At 44.0% G+C, this 12,333-nt stretch overlaps 1 protein-coding gene across 4 annotated transcripts in view; it reads right to left on the minus strand.

The window, feature by feature from the left end:
* Window positions 1–12,333, minus strand: part of ZFYVE28 (zinc finger FYVE-type containing 28) — a 162,468-nt gene that overhangs the window by 61,019 nt on the left and 89,116 nt on the right. For all 4 annotated transcript variants that reach the window (XM_044295524.1, XM_044295517.1, XM_044295512.1 and 1 more), the window contains exon 3: window positions 5,276–5,413. In XM_044295524.1, coding sequence (XP_044151459.1) covers window positions 5,276–5,413 — 138 coding nt within the window. The remainder of the gene's footprint in view (window positions 1–5,275; window positions 5,414–12,333) is intronic.

Raw genomic sequence — 12,333 nt, forward strand, 5'->3', positions numbered from 1 at the left:
CGCTACCTGCTATTAGCTGCCCCCCCCCTCTTCAGCTGCACAGCTTGATGCATTTCTCTTATAAGCAGGGGGCATTTCTCTTCTGTGGAATCTGCCAGCGCTGTACTGCTGTGACCTTACTTCCCACTATGTTTCTTTTCAGCTTTTGAGCTGACAGAAAAGAAAATGATTGGGAGATCACACTTACAAAAAGGCAGGAGGCTCCTGTAATTTTCAGAAGCAGTTTTTTTTTTATCAGGCTCAGGATCTTAGCTAGCTCTGACACGCCCCCACTTCCTCTCAGCCCTCTCCTCTGTGTCTCAGTTACTAAGGACGGATATCGCCTGAGAACTTGCAGTGGACTGCAACTTAAGTGGAAGTGAGACCCCTAGTGGCCATGACTTTACAGCTTTTTTCAGGTGGACACAGACATAATTTTTAAATGAAGCGATTTAGAAATTTGCTAGCTACATCATTTTGTATTAAATTAAATGAAATTGTGTGAAAGTACAGAGACTAAGAGACCGGTCGAGCTGCAGTGCTCATCTGACGTGAACCAATGGTTTATAATGTTTAAGATGATGGTAGTACCCAGGGCCGTCTTTAACAAGGGGCAAAAGGGGCAGCTGCTCCGGACCCAGTTGCTCCTGGGGGGGCCCAAGCAGCTGCCTCTTGAGCCCTGCTAGCCACTGCCCCGGGTGTCAAGCTGTCAGCTACACAGGGGGGTGCCATGCCATGCCTGCCGGCACTCCAGGCAGCGAACTGTGAGAGCTGTGATTCTCTAAAGGACCTTAGATGACATCATCACCATGTGACCAGTAACCTAGCAATATTACTGGTCACATGGCTATGAGGTCATCAAAGGTCCTGTCTACCAGGAGTGTTGCTGCAGGAGAAGTTTGCCAGACTTGTGGAGCTTTTTTTTGTGAAGATTACATCAGGAAAGGGTGACAGGGGCTGTTATACTAAGATACTGTAAGCTACTGTATAATGTGGGGTGTTGTATACTGTGGGGGGCTGTATACTATGGGGGGCTATACTGCTCTACTGTATACTGTGGGGGGCTGTATACTGTGGGGTGCTGTATACTGTGGGAGGCTATACTGCTCTACTGTATACTGTGGGGGGCTGTATACTGTGGGGTCTGTGGGGTGCTGTATACTGGGTGCTATTCTGCTCTACTGTATACTATGGGGTGCTGTATACTGTGGGGTGCTATACGGCTCTACTGTATACTATAGGGTGTTGTATACTGGGTGCTATACTGCTCTATTGTATACTGTGTGGTGCTGTATACTGTGGGGTGCTATACTGCTCTACTGTATACTATGGGGTGCTGTATACTATGGGGTGCTGTATACTATGGGGGCTGTATATTGTGGGGTGCTGTATACTGTGGGGTGCTGTATACTGCTCTACAGTATACTGTGGGGTGCTGTATACCGTTGGGTTGCTGTATACTGTGGGGTGCTATACTGCTTTACTGTATACCTGGGGTGCTGTATTCTGTATAGTTTGGGGTGCTGTATACTGTGGGGTGCTGTATACCATTGGGTTGCTGTATACTGTGGGGTGCTATACTGCTTTACTGTATACCTGGGGTGCTGTATTCTGTATAGTTTGGGGTGCTGTATACTGTGAGGTGCTGTATACCGTGAGGTGCTGTATATTGTGGGGTGCTATACTGCTCTATTGTATACTGTGGGGTGCTGTATACCGTTGGGTTGCTGTATACTGTGGGCTGCTATACTGCTTTACTGTAAACTGTGGGGAGCTGTATATTGTGGAGTGCTATACTGCTCTACTGTATACTGTGGGGTGCTTTATACTATAGGGTACTATACTGCATACTGTGGGGTGCACTGTAACACTAGGGTGAGCCGAGCCCTGGTCTCCTTCCTGCAGAGCGGTGCCCACTTCCAGCCTGAGCCCAGCTGCCCGGAGCACTGATCCTGAGCCGCTGAAGTCTTCAGAACTGGAAGTATTTACAGTAATGCACTGTACTCTACTAGGTGTGTGTTTTTTTTTTTGTGTGTGTGTTGTGGTGGAGGGTGTGATTGCATCCTAGGGTGTGGGAAGGCGGGATCCAGGGGGCCAAAGTACATTTTTGGCCAGGGTCCAATCAATATTAAAAACGGCCCTGGTAGTACCCCATACCAAATTCTAAAGCACCTGTGTAAGTAAGACACAAGCGTTCCAACATTTCTTAAGAAGCGAAAATCCTGAACACCGGCAACAATTTTTATTCTGTTCTGAAAAAGCCTGTCCCGAAAGACCAAAAACACACTTAGAATTAGTGTCATCTTTCTTATGTGAAATGGAGCTCTACAGGCAGTAAAGCATCAGCCTCCACAGCAAGAAATTACTGGGGGAAATAGGAGATCGGGAACAAAGACATGAATAATTTATTTATACTGTTTACTGTCAAGGCAATTTTCTACAGCTTTTTCTTGTAATTTTATTTTCTTAAAAAATCTTGTTTTCTATTATGGATCAATAGTATTATTATTAATATATTACTTTAGTATTATTATACACTGCCTGGCCAAAAAACAGGTCACACACACTCTAATATTTTGTTGGACCGCCTTTGGCTTTGAATACGGCACGCATTCGCTGTGGCATAGTTTCCACAAGCTTCTGCAATGTCACAACATTTATTTTTGTCCAGCGTTGCATTAATTTTTCCCCAAGATCTTGGGAGATTTGGATAACTGTGCAATGTCTTCTCCAGCAAATGCCAAAGATACTCACTGGGGTTGAGGGGTCTGGACTCTGTGGTGACCAATCCATGTGTGAAAATGATGTCTCATGCTCCCTCAACCACTCTTTCACAATTTGAGCCCGATGAATCCTGTCATCTTGGCATATGCCCGTGCCATCAGGGAAGAACAAATCCCATGATGGAATAACCTGGTCGTTCAGTATATTCAGGTAATCGTTGACCTCATTCTCTGGGCACATAACATTGCCGAACCTAGACCTGACCAACTGGGAGGCTCTTACCTATTTGCTTATTTAAATCCAGGTGGTGACCTTTTTTTTGGTTTCTTTGGCCAAGCAGTGTATTATTACTATATTACTCTAGCATTATAATTATTTGACTTTACTGTGTTTCTGTAGTATAATCCAATTATTGTATTACCTTATTGGTATTATTAATATATTACTATATTATAGTTTCTATATTATGAGCATTACTATAGTCAAGCTCGGACTCGCCTACAGGGAAACAGGTGAATTCCCTCCCCGAGGGCCCCGAATCCCCCACCTGCTGCACAAGTGGTGCATGGCACGGTACACTGACTGCATATAGAAAGGCGGCGTACAGCTCCTCAACCAGCCTATGTGATCATATATGACTGGGTAGATTGGTTAACAAAGTGCTTGGTTATTATCACAGATGCATCAGGAGACTGAGGTAACCTCTAGGTATAGCGGCAGGCTAGCCTGCATCCTCAGGGACCTGCCCTCTCAAAGTCAGGGGTTCCATGATGCTATACAGTGGGCCCCCAGAATGAATTTTACTGGTGGGCCCTAGGCACCCCAGTCCGACACACATTATTAGTATTATATTAATACACTCTGCTACAATAGTATAAGTATTATATTACTATAATACTCCAGTATTATTATTATATTACTATATTATGCTACCATAGTATTATACAACTTCAGTGTAATTAGTATTATATTAATACACTCTGCTACAATAGTATTAGTATAATATTACCATAATACTCCAGCATTATTAATATTACATTACTATATTATGCTACCATAGTATTATACAACTCCAGTGTAATTAGTATTATAATACTACATTATGCTGCTATTGTATTAGTATTATATCACTCCAGTGTAATTAGTATTATATTAATACATTCTGCTACAATAGTATTAGCATATTACTATAATACTCCAGCATTATTAATACTATATTACTACGTTATGCTACTATAGTATTCGTATTATATTACTCCAGTGTTATTAGTATTTAGGGATGAGCGAATTCCATATTTTGAAATTCGAGTTCGGGTTCGTTGTGTGGTATAATCTGAATTGTGTTATGGATTCCGTTACCAGGGACCATAACGCAATTCTATGACGGAATGCATAATGGAATCCCTTTAGAGGCATTTCCGTTATTCATTCCATCATAATAGAAGTCTATGGCCTGCATGACGGATCCGTCCGGTTTACGGTACAGTAGGAATCCTCTCCTGCGCAATTCAGATTATACCCCAACGTGAACTCAAATTTAAAAATATGAAATTTGCTCATCCCTATTAGTATTATATTACTACATTATGCTACGTTCACATCACATTTCTGTCCCACGTTTAACGGATACACTTAATGCACTTTTATGCAGGATGGTAAAGTGTCATGTGCTGCGCTTTTACATCCTGTACACGGTGATGTGAACAGCCCTGAAACCGTAATCACCGTAAGCGTTTTTCAGCAGTCTCAAATGGAGCGGCAGCGTTCATGCTTGACTGGTGCTCTGCTGAAAAGGGAGAGACCCCCTTTCTCATGATCAGTGGGACCCCCCAATCAGACATTTATCACCAATCTTATGGATGGGTGATAAAGTGTTAATCTAGGAGAACCCCTTTAACACCTCTCCACCTTTGGTTCCCCAGATTCCTATGACTAGTCTGGGTACAATACACCCATCTGAACGGGGCCTTAGGGTACTTTCACACTTGCGGCAGAGGATTCCGGCAGGCAGTTCCGTCGGCAATCCGGACGCAAACGGATGCATTTGTGAGACGGATGCGGATCCGTCTCACAAGTGCATTGCAATACCAGATCTGTCTTTCCGGTTGTCATCTGGAAAAACTGATCCGGTATTAATTTTTTTCTCATTTTTAAAGGTCTGCGCAGGCGCAGACTGCAAAACCGGATCCGTTTTGCCAGTACACTTGGGGCCGGATCCGGCATTAATGCATTTCAATGGAAATTAATGCCGGATCCGGCATTTCGGCAAGTGAAAACTGCAGAATGCTGCTGTATTTTCTCTGGCCAAAAAACGTAAGAGGGACTGAACTGATGCATCCTGAACGGATTGCTCTCCATTCAGAATGCATTAGGATAAAACTGATCAGTTCTTTTCCGGTATTGAGCCCCTAGGACGGAACTCAATACCGGAAAAGAAAAACGCTAGTGTGAAAGTACCCTAACTCTGTTATCTACATGTTTCCATGTGGGTGGGATTGCTCTGTAGGTAACGCCTCTGCCACGCTCCTGATTTTTGGGGCGACCTAAACCAGTAAGAATAAAGATGGCTTACCTCTGCGCCAAACCACAGCTGTCCAGCCAGATTATCGTGACGAATTTCCTCAGGAAATTTTACACAGAAATCCCGGTTTGCCCGCTCATGCTGAATGCACTCCTCCATTATCTGGTTTATGATGTTCAAAACGTTGTCCTAAAGAGAAAAAAATAAATAAAAATCTATGAAAATTTCAAATTTCAACCATTAGCCCTTAAAAGAGGAGCTGTCGCCTCTCCTCTCTTAATTATATCCTCCAGGTAATAACAATTCTTGAACATTTATTCTTATGACTCTACATTGTGCAAGTCCTCTAATATTCCTACTGGAAGTTTATGAATGAATTACCTGAAGTCTGAAATAAAGGTGCATCTGGGTGTTACCAGCTGGGGCGGCGCCCTGCACAGTCTGACACCGTCACCACTCATTGTATACTACTGGTAACACGCAAATTAACTTTTGCAGACTGTTGGCAATTCATTCAAACTTCTAGTAGGAATAACACAAGGATTATACACAATACTGAGTCATATGGAAAGATGTAGGAGTATTCCCATCTTGTAAAGTGATGCCATATTGGTAGGCTTTGGCATCACCATATGCCATTATGATTGATAGGGATCGCAGGCCGATTCAGCGCTGTGGACCCGTTACACTCTATCCCTAAACACTTTGCCCACCTGCTATACAGCAACCATACTGTAGATTCCTCTGCTGTTCGCCACCACAGGGCCTCGGTGTGAGGAAGCAAGGCTTCTAGGGCAGAATGACATCTGCCGGAACATGCCTTTTTTTTTTATTTGTAAAAATCCCCCCCCCCCCCCCTAAAAAAAAAATGAAATCAGAAGCATGCCAAGATACCATAAGACCTCCTACACCTCCATACATACGTGTGACCCAGCAGTGGGAAACGTGTCAGCGCTGAGTCCAATCATTGGCTGCAGCAGTGCACATGTTTACATGTGATGAACCAGGGGCAGACTACGCATTTCTGGGGCCCCAAGCAAAGTTATGTCTTGGGGGCCCTAATAAAAGAGTTTTTTTTCTAAAGCAAAATACAACAATCCTCACTGCCTCAAGAAGTCTGTTACTGACCAGGCCGCCATGCACTGGTATGTCATCATAACTCTATCCCCTGTATATCATGCCCCGAATATGCGTCACCTTGACCCTAATGTGCCCAAAATCTCCAAGTCCAAATGTTGTTATGCCCCATATGCTACTCTGCTGTCCAATGTGCCGATATTCTCCCCCAAATACTATTGTTCACCCAATGCCCCACCACTCTGCCCTCCCCCAAGAGCCACCACTCTGCCCTCTCCCCAAGAGCCACCACTCTGCCCTCCCCCCAAGAGCCACCACTCTGCCCTCCCCCCAAGAGCCACCACTCTGCCCTCCCCCCAAGAGCCACCACTCTGCCCCCCCCCCCAAGAGCCACCACTCTGCCCTCCCGCCAAGAGCCACCACTCTGCCCTCCCGCCAAGAGCCACCACTCTGCCCTCCCCCCCCCCAAGAGCCACCACTCTGCGCCTCCCCCCCCCCCCAAGAGCCACCACTCTGCGCCCCTGTAGTGACTGAGAATGAGAGCCTGCAGTGCAATCTGACTCCCGACATAGAAAAGGATGACTGAGGTGTGGGACAGAGGACTGGGAGACATGAAGTCACATGTCTGACCACCCTCACATAACATCTCTCCGACAGTGACGTCATGTGCTGCACTGATGCAGAGGTCCAGGCCGGGAGGAGACAGTTAAAGGGACGCTCTTCGGCAACAGCAATTCCTGGCTGTCTGTCCACTAATGTCTCTGCGTCTCGAAGACACAGACACAGTTGGAAGTTGTGGAGCTATCTGACCACAAGTCAGGGTCACGGCTCCTTGCAACTGCGTTGTTTGCATAGTGAGGGCTGGAAGTCCAAAGAAGACGTCTTGGGGGGCCATAGAGCTCGTACAGAGCATCAGGGAGCAGGTAAGTATAGGTCTCTTCTCAGGTTTTGCTGGAGTAGGGAGGGGGGCATATAAAAAAAAAATAATAATAATCCTGAACAACCCTAAATTATTAAATCATTATTTACTGGTCCTAACAACATATGGCTTAGGTAGGTAGTATAAACTTGACGGTCTAAAGATGCTCCAGATCTATCTCAGTGATTCAAGATTAATTAATACGGCAGTTGTAAAATAAACATCATTAATCTTGGAAAAAAACTCTGGAGTTTTCTATCTTATATTATCTGGGGTGGGAACCCGACTCCAAGAGATAAGAAGCAGAGTGCGACTAAGCTTCTAAGATATGATCACTGATGAGACGTCAGGCTACCTATTAGTTAGCTTAAATTGTGCAAAAAATTTTTTAATTTTTTTAATTCTGGTGTATGTTGTCTCATCTTAAAGTCACGGACCCTCGCCAGATGTGGCACAAAAAATGTCTAAAACCCTTAATAAATGTGGTGTAAAGCCAGAATTTAAGGACATCTGCAGTAGTAAATCTGCCCCACCAAATACAGAGAAAGCTTAAAAACACACAAATGTGCACAATACCCCACCACTAGATGGCAGCTAGAGATGAGCCAATTTCATGTTATGAAATTTGTTCACACCTTGTTTGGTGGTAAAAGCAGAATTGCATTATGAATTCCATTACCACGGACCATAGCGCAATTCTGTGATGGAATGCACAGCGGAATTCTTCAGTTTTTCATCTGTCGGGGGAGAGTCGGGAAAATCCCCCCAACAATACTGTATTGTGTATGGGGGCCCTTAAAGGCTATGTACACCTTTGGGGGCAATTTTTTATTATTGCACTGTACTTATTTTGAGCTAAAAATCTTTTTAACCTCTTTATTAAAAATATGGAATCCTTTTATGTGTACAGAGCAGCCTGTGGATTTTCGGTCTTTTCTGTCAGACCAGGAGCAGACAGACTCCTTATCTCTGCTCTCTGACATTATAAACACTCATTATAGCTCAGTTATTATCTTACTGATAAGGATGTGGCTTAAATAAGTGTTTATGACCTAATAGTAGTTTAGAGATAAGGTTAGAAAATGAAAGTGAAAGTACCAGTCACACAGCTAGAAAATCTGTTAAACCATTGTAACAGAACAGCTCAATATTTTTAATAAAGACCAATTGAAAATATGATTTTTAGCCAAAAATAAGTAAAATGCAATCAAACAAAAATTGCTTCTGAAGATGTACATTGCCTGGGTTCTTTAGGATTTACGTATTGATGACCTATGCACAGGATAGGTCATCCATATGAGATCATCGGGGGTCTGACTCCCAGCACCTCCGACGATCAGTTATCTGAGGAAACCCCAGCACTCACTGAAGCTCTGGTGAGCGTTGCGACCTCCTCACAATTTACAAAGCACAGCGCCGTCCATTTGGATAGTGGCCGTGCTTGGTATTGCAGCTCAGCCCCATTCACTTGAAAGGGACTGAGCTGTGCTTAGGCCACGTGACCGATGAACGTCATGTTCATCGGTCACGTGGCCTAGGAAGAGGCCCCAGTCATGTTCATCGGTCACTGGCCTAGGAAGAGGCCCCAGTACTCACGGCCTCTTCGTAGAGTTTATCAGCTGGGATGCTGGGAGTCGACTCCCACCGTCATCACATTTCCCAAAGATAGGCCATCAATATGAAAATCCTGGAGAACCCCTTTTAAAGGGGTATTCCCATCATTATGATATGCCATTAATGTCAGATAGTAGCGGATTCCATGTGTCCAAGGGATTTTCCAGGATTTTTTATTTATTTTTTAAGGGTTAAAGGGCTTCTGTCACCCCACTAAACCGTTTTTGTTGTTTTTTTTTTGAAGAAAGAAGCATTATCAACCTCCACCGATCCTGCACCACCGATGTTCCGATCCTGCACCGGTCCCTGCTGATCTGCACTTCCTTTCATGACTCGATGATCCAGACTGACTCACCACAAATGAGGCTTCTTCTCAGTAACCTGGGCTTCACATGCTTTACACTCCTGGCCACGTCAGTAGCTGCCACGACTGACAGCCCCAAAGCAAGCCGTCCTACATGCAACGTAACGAGCCAGGCATCAATAATCAAACAATCCCATCGCTTTATGGCCCGTCTCGCCATTGAAATATATGCATTAAACTACTTACTGACGAGCGCCATCAATCTCGTGATACCAGGAGTTATCATATTTTTTAAAAATAACCGACTTTTGTGTGTAAATTTTTAGTGGATGGCATTTGGGTAGAATAAATCAAGCGCACCGTGATGGCTGAAGACCCATTTCCTGCATTTATTGACTAATATAAAGATTTATCATCTGCAGCTCGGAGAAATGCAAATCGGGTGTATATTTAGCGATCCGTCCCCTGGATCTCCTCTTTGGCGGAGAGGGGGGGGGGGGGAGGAGATTTATTGGCATTGCAGGGTTTTGCAGGGAGACGGCAGCACATGGCTCAGCTCATTAGGCCTGAAGCCTCGCTGCAAAGCTCACGCTTCCTTCCCGTGTTATTAGAGCTCGTTACAAAATCACAATGATAGGCGTTAAAAGTGAGCATGGGTCACGGGGCAAAAACGAAATAACGGAGGCGGTCAGACAAAGGAAATAAAATCGAATGACTGGACGATGATCGCGGTTATCAGTTATCTGCGGTTTTGAGAGTCATCGATAACTTACGGATAGGGGTACAAAAAATAAAAAATAAAATCATGCAGATAGGTGTGGGTTCACATAATGTTTTCCCCAACCTTTTTAACGTATACAAAAAACGTATACGTTAAACAGATGCCTCAGACTGATGCCATACAGTGGCATCTGTTTACCATAGAGTTACATTGTAAAAAAAAATACTTTTTTTTTTACCAGACTGTGCAGGATACAATAACATGGCGTACTGCGTTTTTGTATGTTTTTTTTTTTGTAACGTATACGTCAAACGGAGGCATAAAACGTGATGTGAACCCACCCCAAGTGACCATTCATGTACATGAAGAGCGTAGTACGACACTTATTTGAGATCCCGGTATTTACACATGTAGCAGAGCTGACTTCGTGATGAGCCCAACCTAAGAGGAGCTGTCAGCTCTCCATTTTAGGAAATACATGTATTCCCATGAAATGACATTGCTGGAGCACCTTGGCATTGTGTTGTTCCTTTGTTATTCGCCCAGGAAATGCATGAATAAATGGACAACTGGGTATACCATGAGGGACGACTAAGTAGGAACTCCGTTCTGCTATAGGCAGTGGCAATATAGCCGGGAGCACATTTTGAAGGTATTCCTCAACACTGTATCACACTACATCTGTGCAATTTTCCATCGTTGCCCATGGGCATGACCTATCCGTGTGTCTGACATGCAAGATGAACCCAGAGGAAACCCTTAGGGTCTATTCACACGTCCGTTGTTTCTTTCCTGATCTGTTCCGTTTTTTGCGGAACAGATCTGGACCAGTTCTGTACCCATTCATTTTCAATGGGTCCTGAAAAAAAAATCAGACAGCACAATGTCTGATTTTTTTTCAGGACCCATTGAAAATGAATGGCTACAGAACTGGTCCAGATCTGTTCCGCAAAAAACGGAACAGATCAGGAAAGAAACAACGGACGTGTGAATGGACCCTTATTGTTCATACTAATCAATGGTGACATACCTGCCCGCCTACAGCCACCTTAATGCCAGGGGCCCGAGCAAAGAGACCTAAACCTAAGGACTATTTAAAGTACATTTCGATACAATCTATTTTTCCCTGTTAACAGCGTTTTCAACTTTCTTTCCGCAATAATTACTAGTAGCAAGGCGGACAGCTTTAGGTTCAACGTCCATTTTTAACCCCTAAATACATAGTAACATAGTTTATAAGGTGGAAAAAAGCCCTCTGTCCATCCAGTTCGGCCTGTTATCCTGCAAGTTGATACAGAGGAAGGCAAAAAAAAAACTGAGGTAGAAGCCAATTTTCCTCACTTTAGGGTAAAAAAAAAAAAAAATCCTTCCCGACTCCAATCAGGCAATCAGACTAACTCCCTCGAACAACGACCCCTCTCTAGTAACTATAACATGTAATATTAATGACCAGGCAATTTTCTATTTTTTCTCCCTGCCTTCCCAAAGCCATGACTTTTTTTATTTTTCCATTCACATAGCCGTTTTGCGGGACGAGCAGCAGCGGATTAAGTGCATGATGACTCTGAAAGGAGCGTCTCTGATGAAAATATTTCAGTCAGTGGGAAAACCTTTCTTCTTATCGGAAGCTTGCTCTAAAACGTCATCCAACACTGACCCAAAAAGTCTATCCCCCTCACATGGGATGGAACATAACCGGTTTTTCGAACAAGCATCTCCCGACCAAGAGCGGAGCCATACGGTCCTGCGGGCAGCATTAGCAATAGCAGCTGATCTTGCTGACAACCTGACTAAATCTGCCGAGGCGTCGGCCAGAAAATTTGAGACCTGTTAAAGCATGGGCAATGAGGCCAAAATCGCTTCCCTTGGGGTTCCTGCTGCAAGATGATCCTCTAGCTGATTAAGCCATACAGATAGGGATCTGGCGGTACAGGTCGATGCAATGCTTGCTCTGAATATAGCTGTATTTACTTCCCAACCCTTTTTCAGTGGGTTCTCACACTTCTTATCCATTGGATCACAAAGTAATCCCATGTCCTCATGATTTTTGGGATATCCACTGGAGCATCAATCTTTGGAGTTTTATCCCAAAGATCTGAGTCAGAGTTAAAAATTGATACGTTCTTTTGAAAGTGTTTGTAAATCGGGGCTCTCTTTTCGGGATCCTTCCACTCCCTTGAGATTAGGGCCTTGACATTATTATGGATCGGAAAGACACGTCTTTTCCTTTCTCCTAGACCCTGAAACTGGTCCTGATCCTGGATGGAACGACTTTCTTTAGACTCCTCCAGGTACATAGTAGCGCTTATATATATATATTTTTTAAACTCGTTTTATTCAAGGATAGCAAAACAAGTATGGCATACACATGATATCACAAAGGCCCACGCAGGGGTCTATCAGAAATGCATAGACAGAGTAACACAAATGCTGCAAATCCGCAAGTCTGGGGATACAGATAAGAGACACACACG

Source organism: Bufo gargarizans, chromosome 1 (assembly GCF_014858855.1).
Source record: "Bufo gargarizans isolate SCDJY-AF-19 chromosome 1, ASM1485885v1, whole genome shotgun sequence".
NCBI classification, from domain to species: domain Eukaryota; kingdom Metazoa; phylum Chordata; class Amphibia; order Anura; family Bufonidae; genus Bufo; species Bufo gargarizans.